Source organism: Copadichromis virginalis, linkage group LG2 (assembly GCF_057382275.1).
Source record: "Copadichromis virginalis isolate Kocher_CV1m ecotype Utaka linkage group LG2, C_Virginalis_male_GT1.1, whole genome shotgun sequence".
Taxonomy (NCBI): domain Eukaryota; kingdom Metazoa; phylum Chordata; class Actinopteri; order Cichliformes; family Cichlidae; genus Copadichromis; species Copadichromis virginalis.
In genome coordinates this window covers 35,097,925-35,115,392 of record NC_140619.1, presented here as the reverse complement: position 1 = coordinate 35,115,392, position 17,468 = coordinate 35,097,925, and the positions used below count along the sequence as shown (strand labels likewise).

At 40.5% G+C, this 17,468-nt stretch overlaps 1 protein-coding gene across 7 annotated transcripts in view; it reads right to left on the bottom strand.

The window, feature by feature from the left end:
* The window catches only part of atp11c (ATPase phospholipid transporting 11C (ATP11C blood group)), a 42,003-nt gene extending 38,413 nt beyond the window's left edge, over positions 1–3,590 (bottom strand). For 4 of the 7 annotated variants that reach the window (XM_085432608.1, XM_085432582.1, XM_085432575.1 and 1 more), the window contains exon 1: positions 3,004–3,590. In XM_085432608.1, coding sequence (XP_085288734.1) covers positions 3,004–3,030 — 27 coding nt within the window. In that variant the 5' untranslated portion in view covers positions 3,031–3,590. The remainder of the gene's footprint in view (positions 1–3,003) is intronic. The other 3 variants (XM_085432566.1, XM_085432600.1, XM_085432558.1) reach the window with 1 other exon arrangement.
* Positions 3,591–17,468: the final 13,878 nt, after the last annotated feature.

Below are 17,468 nucleotides of genomic sequence, written 5' to 3'. Positions count from 1 at the left end.
AGCTGGTGCAATATTGTTTGGTTTGAAAGCCTCACCTTTAATCCTCCTCCTACTTGTCATTGTAGCCAAATAGCTCAATCAAGGTCAAGTTTACTTATTTAATCAATGTCTTGTCTTTCCATAAAATCTTTTTCCTAAAGGCATTTCTGTGGGCAGCTGCAAATTTCATTCAAGCTTTAAGGTGTCAATTCTGAAACAGGGGCTTCTTCCTTGGTCAGCACCCACTAAGTCCAAGGGGGTGTAAAACTTGCATCACTGTAGACAGTGATATTTGTATTATGTAAGTTTCCAGTTCATGGCAAGAGCCTTGATGATCCCTTACCAGTTTCCCCTCATCTGACATTTTGGTGACAGTTTGGGTCTTCTTCCAGACGTTGGCACGGTGGTGACATATCGGAATAACTTGTACTTTTTTTAACTGATGATCTTAGATTCTGCATTTGTTTAGAAACGGCTGCAAAAGAAAACATAAATCTACAGTTCTTTTTTTAGATCATCACTGAGATCCTTGGACTTTCCCATTGTTCTGATCATTGGTCAGTCCAGTGAGTGCTGTCAAACAAATTCTTTTTATGCTAGTAAAGAGAAAATACCAGTTTTAGTGAAAACCTACCTCTCAGAATCAGATGGGAATTTTATTATGAACTAATCTGTCAGTTAGGTTAGTTCCTTGTCAATTTGCATATACAAGTGAAGTCCAAAGACAAAAAGCAGCAATCTGGCACTGGAGACTTTTTGGTATTTTCCCAAAGAAGGATTTAAACAGCTGACTGATTTTTTAATTAAATGGAAACCTATTTTTAGCACACATTTTTTGATCGTGGAATCCAAAAACAAGTTAGCCTTGTTTATGTCTATATGGTTACTTCCTGCTTTTGTGTATACCAAAGCTTCCATTCTCTTAACTGGTGACTGCATCACATGAGGCCTCGGTGTACTTCACCACTGAGCAGAAGAAATATTTTCTACAGCACTGTAACATAATCCAAATAAAGGACTGAAACTTCACGTGCGGGGTTTTTAACCGAGCTACTGAGTAGGAGGAGATCTAGTAGTTACCATGGTGCAAAAGGAAAGGAAACTGAGGTGCTGCATGGGCAATGTTGTTTTTATTTGCTTGCACTGTTCTCCTTGAACACAAGGCAGGGCTTCCACAATAATACTATCACATTTTTGCCAGGCTCCACCTCGCACAGATCACACTGCTGCCTTCAAGGGCTTGAATGAACATCAAAGGCAACTGTGTGATTTTGCATTCCTGTCAAGAGCATTACAACCTCTGGAGCTTCCCTACTCATGAAAAGCGCCCTCGTTCCCACAGCCATCTTTAATGATTTTCTAAACACTCCGGGTTTAGTGGCACGGCACATCATAGTGTGAGAGTCAAGTAAACACACGAGGCTTCCACTGTGCCTTTTTGGTCACTCTCCCTCCTCTCCATCTTTCTCCCTCTTCATGATGCACGTGTACCTCCCGTGGGCAAGGGGAGGGTGGCAGAGAAAAATCAGGAGGAAGAGAGCCAGAGCCTCAGATACCAGCACTGCATGCATCAATGATAGTGTGGCTGGCTGCCCTGCACAAAATATTATTTACAGCTCACGCTGAAGAGAGATTACAGCAGCAATCCTCTCCTCAAGCAGGAAAACCAGCTGACCTGGCAACACTTAGAGAGAGGCCAGGAGGAGGGTCAGGAACTATAATTATTATATTGCTTCTCCCTATTCACTCTCGGTGTCTATACTGCTCACACAGCGTGTGAGGGATTCAGCTCAGTGGTGACAACAGGTTACTGGTGCATAAGAAGTGGATAAAGAGGCAGTAAAGGCGGTGTAGCATTTATAAACGCAGATACTCCACTTTCAACTAGCCCACTCATGATTAACCGATGAGAAGGGCAATGAAACCAGTGGATGAACTTTAAAGAGGCAAGCATTTATTTCACCAATTATGAAATATCATGCCTAAGCGATTAATGTTGGCAAAACACCACCTTCCACCACTGAAAAAAATGTTTATGGCCAAGCACATAGCAGGGACTGTGCGATTATGCTTCCTGAGGACAAATATGCATTCATTATCTGGTTAAATTGATTTCAACTAACAGATGTGTCGTTTCACTTACACTAAGACTAACAGTATAAATTACCCACTGTATGTACAATATATATGACCAATTTTCTATATTCAAAATTTAAGAACCTGCATCAAGTGACATTCACAGCATTTATATTAACTGAATGGATGAAATAGTTGTTTTCACTAATCAATACTGAGTCAACAGATATGGACCATAAAGACAACACAAGGTGGCACACCTGGTTTGATAGATTATGTTTTGACTTACAAGTGAATAAATTTTTGGAGCCCAGAGAATAGAAACATTTCCCTGGGCATAGGTGTCTTCTCAATCGAGCTGTAGTTTCCAGGTGTTTACTGATATTATTGCTCTTGTGCATTGTTATTTATTCTTTTTTCCCCATTTTGTATTTCTGTCATTTTTTTTAGAACTTGAAAACCATTTTAAAAGGTTTCATTATCATCACTGTAATATTGAAAGTGTTAATGACGATAATAATATTGTTGCTTAGGATGACGACAGACTGTACTTCCCTTTATCACTGCAAAACTTGCACTAAAAGTGCAGTTGACTCCCCGTTAATGCTAACTTGCATCTGTCGTGACTTCCTGGCTGGTAAGAACTTACCTAACAACCAGCTGCTTGACTAACGAGAGCCGTGAAGTGAGACAACAGCTGGTTCGTGTTATCTGGCGGTGTGAGGAAAACTGTTTGTTGCAATGTGTGTGGATTCAATCGCAATTACAACGAAGACAGCAAAGGGGAAATACATCACGCAAGGGCACGCTCAGCACTTCATTGTTATTTGGGGAGGGGAAGCAAAACCACAGCGGTTAAACGCTAGCAGTGGCAGCTGGACGTCATAAGCTAACCGTGTGTGTGTGCGCGCGTGTGTGTGTGTGTGTGTGTGTGTCAGGCACACATACCCAACGGTTCAGTCTTCTCCGTAGCATCTTTTCTTCCTTTAATTTCACAATGCTGATGAACTCTTCAGATTCAACAGACGCCTCCGGGCTCTGCTTCAGTTTCTCTGGTGAATAACTTTACATGTATGTTAGTAAACGTGCTAGCTCCTTGGCTATCTATTCTCTACTCTAACGTTAGTTCTAGCTATATGAAATGCCGCAGCGACGCTACATCGTTTCCATTTTGTTTGATTTCGGTATCTTCGCACCATTCGCATTCTCTCTCCCCTCTGAATATTTTCCCCGTTGCGGTGTACTAGTCGCGCTTCACGCTGCTCAAGGCTGAAACAGTGCCTGACATTTCGCTCTGAGCCCTGTTGCTTACACGCGAAGGAACCATTTGTCGCCCCCGAGTCTCGCCTTCCCGCTGACTCAAAAAGCTGGCTAACGCCACGGTAAAAACTAACTTCTCCTGCGAGTCCCCCGTGCACAGGTCGCCTCACCTCCCTGTCAAACAATTTTCACTCCAGCAGCAACAGCAGCAGCCCACCAACGTTCCCACGTTCACAAGCTCCACCCGGCGAAGGTGCGGCTTGCACTGCACTGTGGGTAATGTTGTCTAAATTCCCGTGCTGGGGGACCAGCGTGACACCAAAGGTCAGGGAGTATGGACGCCCGTCTCTAGATGGGAAGAACTTCTAGGTTTTAGTTTCATTTTACATATTTTTCTCAGCTGAATTATTTTGTGTATGTTTCTGCATTAGGCAACATCTTATACCCCCAAATAACTTAAATCAAGGCTGTTAAAGTCAGTGTACTTTGTGGGCCACACACAACCCAGGAACATTTCCTTTCTGTCAAAGGCTTAACTAAACATTTCATACCTGACTTGTCTTAATATAAGAAAAATAACTCTGTTCTTCCATATGACAAATGTATAAAATTACTGGTAGTGCATTGTCCAGACTGTTTATGAAACATTTACAACAAGTTTATGTTAATTCATAGAAAATGCAGACATTTCTATAGTGCATAGTTTAAAAACAGAAACTTTTCCTTCATTTAATTGTTTATCTATTTCTTAATACTTTGGTTTGGTGTGGGCAATGGCAATCAATAGGACAAGCTGTAAAACTTATGAAGATATAGTTACAAATGCCTTCTGTTTGACAACCCTGACCTAAATGGTATGCGCACTGGGATACAAGCAATAACATCAGCTTAGTGAAAGCACACCAACATTGACACCAATGACAGGCAGAGTGACCAGATAGGCATAGAAACAAGTTAAATTTGAGGCAAAGAATATGTTTTTGCATTATGTGACAGATACCAAAAGGCGGTTTGATGCAATGTTATTATAGTTAATTTAAAAAAAAAGTTCTCATATAAAATAATTATTTAAAAAAAATGGAAAAAATTAAAGATAACCGAAACTTTACAAACTAACTTAAATAAAATACAGAGAAAATATCCTTAGTTCTAGCGTTTGTTAGTGTGGTAAAACTTTCTAAAAATTTGCCTGATTAGGCTTTGAAAAACTTATATCGTCAGACTTTGGATGTCTACAAGGCTGTGAGTCACTGCTTTCAAAAAGTTCTGTTTTTATGGTAATATCTATACTGGTTTTCCCAAACTTGCCCATTCTGGAAAGCCTTGGGTTTCAACCCCAAATAATGAAACTAACACTGAAACTAATAAAAACTCAACTAAAAGTAGACAAAAAGAAAAACTAGGTCTAAACCAGCCAACTTCCTCAGGACACTTAAACTCAATCATGGTGAGACAGTAACTGCCATTACTGTAATTCCTCACACTCAGTAGGTGAAATACAGAAAGTATAAACAGTTGCTGATGTCTGTCGTTATGGTTTTATTCTATAGTCTTCTTACAGTCACCTCTTCTCTTTCTGTTCTAGTAACTATGAAACTGGTTGCTGTTCTGTCTGCTAATCATCTCTGTGGCTTTGTGACTTAAGTTGATTTAGAATGATTCATTCAGAATGTGGGACATGGTCTCAGTATGTGGGACATATTGTCCCTGACAGCAGCAGTCTTGAAACACCTACAGTTGTTCAGCTCAAAGAAACTCAAAAGCCTAGGACGCTCACCCACAATACTAGGTCTCCAGTACCCAACCCAAGAGCATCTCTGGGACGTGCCAGAACAAGCCCTGACTGTAGAGTCCACAGAGGATTTATTGCCAAAGTCCAAATTCCAGACAGCACAGGAGTCCCATGGAGGTCCCTCATGCCCCAACAAGTCAGAACTGTTTTGACAAAAGGCATCTGCAATCTTTTATTACTTAGAGTCAGTATTTATGAAATAAGAAAATCCCATTTGAAATCATTTTTATACACCTCATGCTGTTTGAGGCATCTCCTGATATGATTACAGGAAGTGAGCAATCTTTCAAGTTTGGAAGGAGGGGTTCTGAAAATTCTATTTTAAATGACACAAAAAATGATCCACAAAGCCAGCACTCTGACTGCATGAAAGTAAATCATAAAAGCAACGCTGAACGTATTTTGAAACTATGCAAATGAAATATTTCAGATCTTAACTAGAGCATAATCCAGTTCATGATTTCTGTCTTCAAATCTCCCATCAAATTCTCTTCCGGCCAGCCAAAAGTTATATGCTTAGGAATTTCTAACTGCTTTTAGAATCAATGGTCTATAAGAGCTACCATAGCTTAATGCCAACCCATGATTATACTAAAATAGCAAAAATAATATTAGCCAAAATAAGTTATGATTAAAGATTTTTTAAATTTATTTATTTTTATAGAATAGATCTGTATTAGATTATTAACTACTGGTGTCATGTAGTATAATGTGTTGTGTAATGGACAAGTATGCCATTGTGTCACACTTCAAAATGCAGAATACGCTTGAATCATGTTAATCAAGGAAACGGAAAGAACTAAATGTTCTTTATCTGAATCTTTGACCTTAAACGCCATCGCTCAGCATGCTCAAGCTAGATGCTACAGGGCAGTACAGTGACCCTTTAGTTCTGAAGTTCTTGTTTGTATTTGTGTGGGTCATAGCATGAGTGGTGGCCTCAGCAGATTTTTTTTGCATGTGGCATCAGATTTGCATTCTTGCTTTGGTCACTGCCCTGCTTTAAATGAAATGTGCTCATACTGAAAAGCCATGCACTTTGTGAAACCAAAGGAAGTTCATTAGAAAAAAATGCTCACACGTTATCCCTCACATGAGAAATCAGGCATGTATTTGTGTGGTTGTGAAAGAGTGTTCTGAACCAAAAGAACAAACAAGCTACTAGGTATTCACACAGTTTGTGCTTAATACTCAGTGGAAACTAGATGTCAGCTCTGACAAAGAAGTGCATAAGCTTATTTTAGTCTGAAACCACAAAAGGGCAACTCTATGAAGTTTACTTATTCTGAAACTTATGAAAAAACTTTCAGAATAAGTTTGAAAAAAAATATTAACATTTTAACTTTTTTGGTATTAATGTCTAGTATTATTGCTTTAACACTTTCAATTGTATTCAAATGTATGAAACAATCCATTGGTTCAAACCTGAAAGTCTTAAATGTGCTGTACCGCTACAAGAAAAAACAGACCATTTTAGAATAACCACATGTGTGCCAGAATAACCTTTGGCTTTAATAAGTTTAAATTGTTTCTAAAGAACCTACTAAAATATGTATAACCAGTGGTTTCCTGTAAGAATTACCATATAGCTTATGAGATTACATGTTTTGAGAGATAAGCAACCTTTCACCCAAGTCCCTCTGTGAGTCACTTTTTTGTTTAAAGTCTCTTCCTCTTTGGGGCTTCTTTTTTCATAAACTGCATGATCGTTCTATGTTCCAAACTGTCTCTTTTGTTTTTATTGTTGTTGCTGTTGTCTTGCTGATTTAAACATATTAGGCCCAACCAAAAGTTAATAAAAGGCAGTTCAACAGCTGCATAAAGAGGTAGTGTCTATCACAAATCGTCTCTCAATGAACAGCTCCACAGCTGTAAGTTGGACTCTATCGCCACCACGTGGCAAAAGTAACAAATTACTCATCACATTTTACTTTAATTTTTTCTCCATGTTGAATCTCAAGAAAAATGTGCACTTGTTTTGTTAGTATTTCTTGTTTCTGGAATACTAAATCAATTGTATGCGACTTATTATTTAGTCTCAAGGACTGAAGATGTTATCTTCACTAGATGGACCGGTTTCATACCTGTGAATCTGTCAAACTTAAAAAGTGGGCCTATTGTGTGTTCTTATTTTATGTCATGTATACTGTTGCAGTGGCGGATGTTCACTGTAAACACAGCAAAAGTTTTAAATAATCAAGTCAGCATATGCGCTAGTAATCAGAAGAAAGTTGGCCACATGGGAGAACACATAGGCAAAATGCAGCCTGAGGTCCTCAGTCAGGCCCTCTGTGTCCTAACAGGAAAACCAAACCAATACATCCCACAAAAAACAACAAAAGCCAGCAGTTTCTCAAGGAATCTTCTTGCATTTTAAAAAACAAACCTAGGTCTACTGGTTATGTCTAACACAATTCATGAAATTTCGTGTCATTCTGTGTTCAAGTTTCAATCTACTTGTTTATGGCTCTCAAAATTTTGCACTACCCTGCATATTAAGGTCTTCAGTATGGGACTGTAGTAACTCTAATAATACTGTGATGTTTTTTGTAGATCATACTATTTTTATTTCTGTCTGTCTGTCTTTCATACAGGGCTCTCTGAAGAAATATTACACACCAAGCTAGAGGGATCAGTACAAGATAAATAAAGATTATTATGATTTGAATCAGGAAAAGTTCCCGTGCAGAGTCTAAAAATAAGACAATGTAAAACTTCAAGTGACTACAGGGTCATAAAAGGAAATGCTCAAGGTCTGTATTAGAAAAAATGGAAGAAAGAACATATTATAAATGTATCCACAGACAAAATGGTTTTTGTTGTTTTTGCTTATTTGATGTTTTTTTCTTTTTCTTTTGCGACTCTTTGATTTTGCATGCACAACAGTGGAGCGTTTTTTTCTGTTGCTGTAATTCAATGCATGTCCACATGGTGGCAACGCCGTAACATCAATAGGATGTCACAAACCTGTTGCTCCAGGAAATGATCATTGGTGTTGTATAAAGTTTATTGCTATAAAAAATTAGTCATGTTTTTCTCTTCATTACTGTTAGCGTTTTTTAACACTCCATATGAAGTGATGAGGGAGGTTGCACATCTACATACTGAAGCATCTCTGAACACATTTTATTGGTTGTGTTTACAAGATGTAAGTATTTCAAATTTGAAATGAGAAAGGGATAAACACTGATTTCTAAATTGTAGAAAAAAGATGAAGAACATACTAGTCATTTGAGGTATAACCAGCTGTACCTTCTTGCTTCTGCAAGAAAATGTGATCTCAAAGTCAAAGTTCAGAGGATAACAAGAAAAATCCATGATTTTTTTGCAGTAGGTTCTTTTGGTCTATTTCATGACTTATTGCAGCATTCCACACGTAGCTTCTATTTTTATTTATTTTCACATCATTTAAAATATTTGTGAACATATCAAGGTAAAAACTTTGTTAAATTACTAATTATATAATGCAGTTTTATTTGTCATCCAGAGTGTGCTGCGCCTACTGCATTCTGGTCCTGCATGAAGTGTACAGTACCTGCTGAATAAAGTGGGCATTCCTGTAGTGGTTCTGCCCCTGTGTGTCTCATTCGTAGCTCTGAATTTAAACTGACAGCCCCTGTAGAGGAGTCGGGAGACTTCCCTAGCCATCTGTCTTAGAGCAGCCCCCCTTCCCTCCCTCCACACATCCCTCATTCCCACACTGGGTCTTTGTCAGCAGTTCCTGTCCCTGGACTAGGCGTGGCGTGCGCAGAGGCTGGGGCGACCGTGGGTGCTTTCAGAGGCACCTGCAGATGGGACAAAGGGCCAAGGGTGCTGGGGCTGAAGACAGATTGATGCTTTGTGCACTGAGGCTGGAGAGAGTGAGAGAGCGCAAGAGAGAGAGAGTGAGGGTGGGTATGGGGGGGGTAGTTAGCTGAGAAGTTTTCAGGGAGAGGATTTTAGGGGGAACAGGGGTGGGTTGGGGTGAAGGGGGAGGTCTGTCACTCTAGTCTGTGTGAGTCCAAGCTTTGGAGGACCCAGAGAGATTGACAGCTTTTGTGGATTGCATCTCTGCACAATGGTCGGGCTTTAATGGTCGGCAAAGCTAGAGTAGAGCTTTGGGGAAGGTTTCGAGGGGAGGTGGTGCTTGGTAGTGGTTGCGATGGTGGCGGTGTGGGGAGGCTAAGAGATGGGGGGCCAAAGGCTTTACTGCTTTGCTTGGTGGGGACCAATTCATGGGTATTCAGTCCAAGGCTCGTTATTCACTGAATGCATCCAGTGGAGGAATGCAGTAGCATCAATTAGAATGTGTTAGGAGATAGCAATGCAGGGAAGAAAAACCTTTCTCTCCCTTTTGCTCACAGGACAACACAGTCCCACTATAGGAGGTGTCAGAGCCACAAAGCCTTTTTTGTGGGTCTCTCTCCATTACATTACCAGTGCAATATGTAAGGTGGGGACTCTTTTGATTTAAATTAAGTGGAAAAAACACTAAATCCTATTTTTATTCAGCAGGGATAATGGCGTTATACTCTATAAAGGTCTTTAACTACTTATCTGTGGCTTAAAATCTTCCCCAGCTCCCTTTTCACTCTATCTCAGTGTCTTACTCTCATTGGGAGCATTATATTTATTCAGTGGTGGAGGGTCAAAGACAGACTGTTAAACAAAGTTGCTTGTAGCCTTAACTGCCGCATCACTTCTAATTGTGTATCACTGGGTCAGTGGTTTGTTGTGTTGTCCCCCCGCAAGAAAGGACGAGCGGATATGAATTTAAACAGTATCTAGTAAGGCATTGTTTGGAGTGGGCTCAGGCCACCTCTTCAGAATCAGAGGGCCTTTCAGACAAAAAGAGGTGTTTTTTTTTTCTCTATAACTTTTAAGACAGTTATATAAAAGGAAGGGGAAGGAGCGGAAAACAGTTTGATGGTGATCACATGTCGGGGTTGACACACCATTCTGTTTTTTTGAATGTAGAGAGGCCAGTCGTACATGCCATTCAACCTAATTAGACTGCACTTAATTGAATGCTTTTTCAACTTGCATGCAGTAAACACATTCTGTATTTGAAAACAATGAAAATAGCTTTAATTTCAATCAGCCATGTCCCTTGGGGTTTTTCTTCCTTTTCCCCACTGAAACATCCCTGTTAAATTTCTAATTCACACTCCTTGTGAGAAATTTAGAAAACAGGCATCACGTCGGGGGAAAGGGGTTACTCTGCACTGACTAACTTGAACAAACTGATTTTTAAGTTTTTCATCCATGCACTCAGCATCCATTTTGTCTCCAATTTCCTTGCTTTTAACACAAGATGATACAGATGGCACGTGTGCTGAATGTGTGCGGAATTTTTGTTCTCCTTAGGTTTAATGAGAACTAACTGGCAGGAACCTCTTGTAGAAAGGTGTGGATTTCAATATGAGCAATTATGCTTCATTTGAAGCCAAATGAGCCAAATTTGCATCCTCTGAAAAGAGAACCAGAGTTAAACTGTATGAAAAGTGCAGTAAATTGGGGCAAACATCACAACGTGCAGAAATGCATCTCCGCTGTAATTGTGTAATTGTAGAAGAGCTCTAAATGCACGGCCCAATTAAACTTGCTTCTTCTGCAAGGCAAAGAATTGGCAGGTTATTATGCAGGAAAGTATCAGCAGATCTAAATAGCTGCCTCCTTCATGGGTGGGGATGGAGGGTGAGATCATTTGCAGGAAAATGGAATATCTGATCAAATATGGACAGATGTCTTCATACATGTCGAGCGGCTGTGAATTGGATTGGAAGAGGCAGGATAGATGGATGGCCTCGTCTAAGAGATAGAGCTTCCTGCCCTGAGTACTGAGGGGGCACAAGAGGAAAAGGGGGAGAGAGGGGGAAGGTTAGGCTCGCAGTGGGGGGAGACATTTCCCTGAAACACCAGTTGATGGGTTTCTCCCACAAAGGGTGGAGTGACGCATTCTGCACTGCTGCAGAACAGCCTGGTCTCTGTCTGGATTAGGCCCTGCAGCACACAAAGGAGAGCTCAAGTAAACGGTTCATGAATGTTGATTAATTGATGCCATTTTTTGCAGTGTGCCATGGAGATTTAGAGGGTAGGGTGCATGAGGGAGGTTGTGTGTAAGCCGGGAGGGCTGCGATCTGAGGCTGGAAATGTGTTTTTGTGAGTGTATTTTTCAGATATGCAAATCTTAAATGGTCGCAATAGATCACAAACTGTCACAAGTTTGATTCATAACTTCTGTGGAGATTCCTTAGTCGTTCTGCCTTCAATGAGAACAACAGTTTGCCAGTAAAAAGTTCTAAGAGCTCAATCAAGTCGGCACGCTGTGACTCTCTTTGGTCTCTGTATGCTTTTGCTCCCAATGGTGTTGTCAGATGTGCCCAGCTGGCACAGTAAGCAGCTCAGGTGGCAGAGGCAGCGAGAAGGTTCCCACGATGGGGTTTAGGGGTACAGGTGTCCTGGGAGAATGAGGGTGGCCCGGGGCGAGGAGGGGCGAAGCACTGGCCCATAGCCCACCTCAATGGAGGGATCCCAGGGGCCAACTCAATAGCCTGGGTTCCACTTGATGGAGAGAGAAAGGAGCGTTTCAGCCGCTGCCCAGCAGGAAAGATCTGGTTGTGGGAGACCTCTTTCAGGACTCACTGTTTGTCTGAAGGCTGTCACAGCAGATGAGTACTCAGCAAACAGCGTGAACAAGGATTTGAACCAGAAAACCAACAGAGCCTTGACAATATTGTGATTGGGCCTTGTCTCTTTAGAGGGGCTGAAAGCCGAATTGAGAGCAGTAACAAGTGCACATTCACCGCAAGACGGGGATGCCTTTGGGTTGTGTTTTATGGTTTTGAGGCTTGCATGCGGTGGATAAAGCAAAATCATGTTAATCTCCCTTTTCTCTCATCTAAAAGCAGAATGGCAGTGAACCTGTGGCACTTTAATGGTCTAACTAAAGTCTTACAAAGTCATTCTTCAGTCAAATGCGAATCAGACATCTGTAATCGCTTGACCCAAAACAGAAACACTCTTTAAAAGTGTAAATAAGCACACCGCAATATTTACACTGACTTTGTTCCTAAATGTGTTGCTTGTTATCAATAAAACTAAAGCCGTGGATGACAGAACGCACCCGTTGCAACAGAGACACTACCATAAATGTATGCATGTGGATAAATAGTAAGACATGTTATGTACACTTATGTGTAGATATTTACTCAATCTTTATGACTCACTCAGACGTGCAAGCCTTTGCTTGGTAGCTCATATCTAACTCTAGCGTCCTAGAGTGCAGGAGAGGAAAGAGGAACATACCAGATGCATACCGCTGTAACCACACCATAGTACCTTTAAGTGTTGTTGTGCTACAGTAGCTCAATATTAGGGATACAAATATCACTAATACCTTATTCATCATTTGGCTGTAAAATCTGTTTTGTTAATGTGGACCTGGGTGCTTTCACACCAACGGCTCTTTTAAAATCTATCCATCAGCACATGGGAAAAACCAAAATGGATAGTGGGATTCAGTAAATTCAGATTACACATAAAACAAACAAATTATATGCTTCAGTTTTGTTTCCCCTCTGACTTTGTATACATTTATTGACCGATTTATCCATTTGATGTTGAGTGAGAGGGGTATACAAAGAGCGATGTTGTCTTTTGGAGGAGTTGGGGTAACTTTGAAGGTTTCTGAAGAGAGAGGCTTGTGATGGAATGGGCCGGGAAGGACTGTGACTTCTCCATTGAGACTGGAGGGGCACGCTGGATTAGCTCGATTTGCCTGTGAATGGGTGCTTTCCATTATTCTTGTTAGGGAGCTGTCACATTGAATTGAGAAAGTGAAAACCTCCTTTTATCAACCTTTTCCAAGTGAAACTGAACAGGCAATCAATAACTGAATTCAGACTCAGGGGAAAGTCAAGCAGAATGATATGGGGCTGTTATAAAGGGAGTATTTGTCAAATTGCTAATGCGAAAAAGCGGATAACTGATGTAACTTTGGCTCCAAATGCCATTAAGTATAAGAGAACACTGAAAAAATAGAAATAAAGTCTTAACGGCACAAATAATGGTTTACTACTAATAATAATACTGTAATTACAATTTTTTCAAGCTAACACAATAACAGCCACTAACATTATTACTATCACACAATAGTAGTAATCACAACTTTCATAAAGAATTCAATTTAAAAAATAGAAAATATAAAAGTTACAAACATTATTTTTTACTTTTCCTTGCTTCTTTTTTTTTTTTAAGAATTTTATTACAGAATAACTTAAGACCATTTGTCATATGTCAAATCGGCTTCCACAAAATGCATTTTTATTTGCAAATAATTTTACAAAGAGCTCAGTACAAGATCATGACTGTTGCAGGACTAAACAAACCGAGAGTGGCTCACATTTTATTATACGAATGACACCATATTGTTTTGGAGTTTCATTATATTGACCTTATTGTGCCATTGTGCTTGTTCTGACACCATGATAATGCCTGAATACGGAGGGAATTATGCCCTGTATAAATAGATCCCATAGTCAAAGATCGCCTCAATTATCCCTCTACACATTGACAACATGAACAGAATAAAAACTAAAGCCTTAGTCCAAGCTGGTCTCAAGGCGCTCTTCAAACATTGTTTTGGCCTTTGTAAGAGGGGCAGAGGAACATCATCGACATCAATACCAACAGAGAAAAGAAATGCATTCATCTGATACATTAAATACTTACATGTATTATAAAGAATTAACTGAGAAATCATATATATATTTATGGCAGCTCTTTAAATGCATTTGTTTTTTTTAAATAACGCAAGTCTGTTTGTTCCCTCTTTATTGTGTAATTCTTATTATGGATTTTAAACCTATTTAGCAAAAGCTATTTTTAATGTTTACTGTGTTTGCATATTAAATTGCACATACTACCACAGAGAAGGGGTTTCTGTACATGCACACCATTAATCAACACATTTTCTCATACTGCTGCTTCCAGTTTTTACGCTGAATGAAGAAAATGAATCGGATCATTTGGTCTCATCAATCAAATTGGTAATTGATGTCTTAATCGTTATACAGTTAATTGAGCACCTTGATTGTTGCCTGTCATTGTTCAGAGTATTTGGATACATTACCCAGTAGCCAGCCTGCATCAGTTTGGGGGAATTAGAACAAAGGGATTTAATTTTATTGCAATAAAAACTATACAGTTTATATAAAAGTAATGCCATATTGCATATTAAAGAATTGTATTTTAAATTTTAAAAAGATGGTTATCTGTCTCGCAAATTGTTTTAATTTTAAGAAATTAACTTAAAAATAATGATAGCATGAATCTCTTAAGTGCTCTATTCCTGCCAAAAAAGTGTATGTGAGGTTTTCATCAGTATAATTGTCATCAATCCATCTTCTGTGCACAGTGAAGTGATAACAGCTTATGAAAAATGACTCATGGCTTTAATGAGTGCCTCACCTCTTCGTGGTAAGCAGGTTCACAGCACTCCATGAAACACCAATTCTCCATTTATTCCACTTCACTGTTTTAACTCCACCTCATATACCATCTTGCCTTCAATTTTTCACATAACGAATTCCTCTTTCTTATTGCAACCAGCGCAGAGATTAGTTAAACGAGTAAGACTCTGGGCCAGGCGAGTGATGATAGAGGCCACAGCCTATAAACACCCTTTGATCCCCTGCAGAAGGGAATAGGTGTAGGATAGCAGTTAGGGCTCAGGGGAAACTGTAGGGGAAGAGTCCTTAATTGAGTTACAGAATACTTTAATTACAACTGTTTCCCACATTCCTGCTCTTAATGGCTTGCGCACAATATGAGCCACCAAGGGGTAAAAGAAAAAAAAAACCTGCACCTAATTCAATGCCCGGAGCGCAGCTGCAAGGCAATTATCATCAAGCACCCCTGCATCTGTGTACAAACAATCTCGCAGCTGCTGCCATTGATACTGTACATGCAGAAAGGCACAGATTGACCCCAGTCTCTAGTATCGCCTCCAGACCATGACCCATTCATTTAGGAGGCTTTTGTGACACCGATGAAAACTCAACCTGTTTACAGTTTCTAATGAGTTTACATGCGCTGTTTATCATAGCGCCTTGTGTTTGTGGACATATACAGCATCGTTTAAATGTTGCATCATCGTGAAAAATGCTAGCAATAAAAATTGTTAGACGATTACTGGAAGGTCATTTGATTTTTTTAAACTTGCATTTTTATTTATAAAACATAAACATGCTTTATAGAACACAGAAGTAATTAGACTAACAATCATCACCTCTTTTCAGTCCATCCTGAATTTCCTGTTGTAGATGGAACCACACCTCACTACAGGGATATTTTCAAGTCATCTACAAGCTGGCAAGTTTTCAGGATTGGGAATTTTTAACTTTTTTAAGTGTAAATTCCTGTTCCAAATTTTTTTGGGGGATGATATGGGTGTTATTCAGTACTTCTTTAAGAAATATATGAACATATATGATCATGTAACCTCTATAATCTGCTTCTTCGTTAAACCCTCTAATAAAACGTCACTTTTCACTTTAATTTTTAGGTATCTTTAAGGACAGCCACAAAGTTTTACCATTTAACACTTGCATAAGGGATTTTCTAAATGAGCTCTTTAAAGTTACAAGATGTTTACACACCAATCAGAATTCTTTCAGTTCAGTGTTTAGATGCCCAAACTGACATATAAAGCACCTTAGTACCACTGTGGCTAAGTGCACCGTGTATTCACAGCATCTGCATGTTTTACAATACTTTTTAGTTTCCAGTTTTGTACACATATTTAAACAAATGCCACCATGGTGGGCATGTGCGTGTCTAAGCTGGATGGATGCGTGTGACCAAGAATGTGAGTGGGGTAGTGAAAGTGGGTGAGTGGGCCTATTTGTGTGAGGAGCACACCAGCGAGGGCCACTGTGGGACAGAGGGGGAAATGGAGGATGACTTTATGACACAGAGGGCATAGGATCGGAGACAGAAACAGAGAGAGCCTAGTGGAGGCGGAGGTGGTATGGGGAGAGGGGCTGCCCGAGCTGTCAGCTCTGAGGAGCTGCTGGAAGGCTCAGCGGGAGCCCAGCTTGGCCCCCAGGATGCCTTGTCACCACGGCGAGGGCCTGGAATGCACCAACACACAATGAGCTCCTGGGGCTTAGAGGGCACTCTGATTTGATAACCACATTAAAGTCCTAGCAACATCTGTTGGGGTGCAGGAGAAAGGCCTACTGGCAAGCTTTAACCCCTGAAACTGGGATCATTAACCCTCAGCCCTGTGAGAGAAGGGGGAAGACAGCCCTCTATTTGTCAGCCGCCCAGCACAGGGCTGAGGGGGCTAATATTTTACTAAAAACAGCGTGAGAAGAGAAGCAGCTCAGGGCACCATGGGGAGTGCTCCTTCACACTTTACACACAGATTAAGAGGAATGTACAGTCTGTTTTGCTTAATGGAACTAACAAAATAACATTTGCATAACCTCCAAAGTAGAGGCTTTCTGAGCATGTCACTGATTTACATGATATTGATCAAACAGCTCTGCTTGTCTCCACTAGTTTAGACTGCATTAAAAAGTTAGCATTAAAATTCATGTCACTGTTCCTTCGCTTAAATGAAAACAAAGCATCATACTATACATCAAATGCAATAAACTGTTGGTATACATTAACATAGATATGCCAGGATTATTTTCCTCTCTGATTTGTTAATGTGCAGTAAGAGGAGAGGGGGCAAAGTTGATAGAGGATGGATGGAAATAACAGGTGTCCTGTCACAAAGACATCTCGGGCTTCGGGATGCTCCGATGCTTCGTGGTCAGCTCCAAGCCTCATCCACCTCCACAGGTTTCAAAGGGAAGGCCACCTCTCTGTAATGAATAATTAGGGAAACAAAAGGCCCAGAGGGGGTGAGAGGCTAGGGAAGGAGGGGCAAGCTGTGGAGGGTTTAATGTAACTAGACCAGATGCAGAGAGGTTTTTGCCCCTGTGCTTCATAGAAAACATCATCCTAAATGTATTCCCTGGAGATGAGGGCCTGCAGGAGGTGCCCCCGATGCACAGGGTCCTCAAGTACCTCCACACAAGTAATCCCATTCACTGCAGCTCATTACATGGGCAATTAAGTGCTGGGGTAGGGGAGAGGGATGGGGTAAGGGGGTGATGGCAAAGAAGTGTGTATGCGCCTGTGTGTGTGTGCGTGTGAGAGAGAGTAAGTATATGGAGGGTAACAGGCCCATCACTGGGTTTTAAGGATCGAAACCCCTACCAATCCAATTCCCCCTCACCCGGTTTCACCCTCACTAGCCGCCCCCTCCCGGATTCTTCACCTGGGCTGAATCTCTCTGGACACCTGCCTCTCCTAATGAAGATCC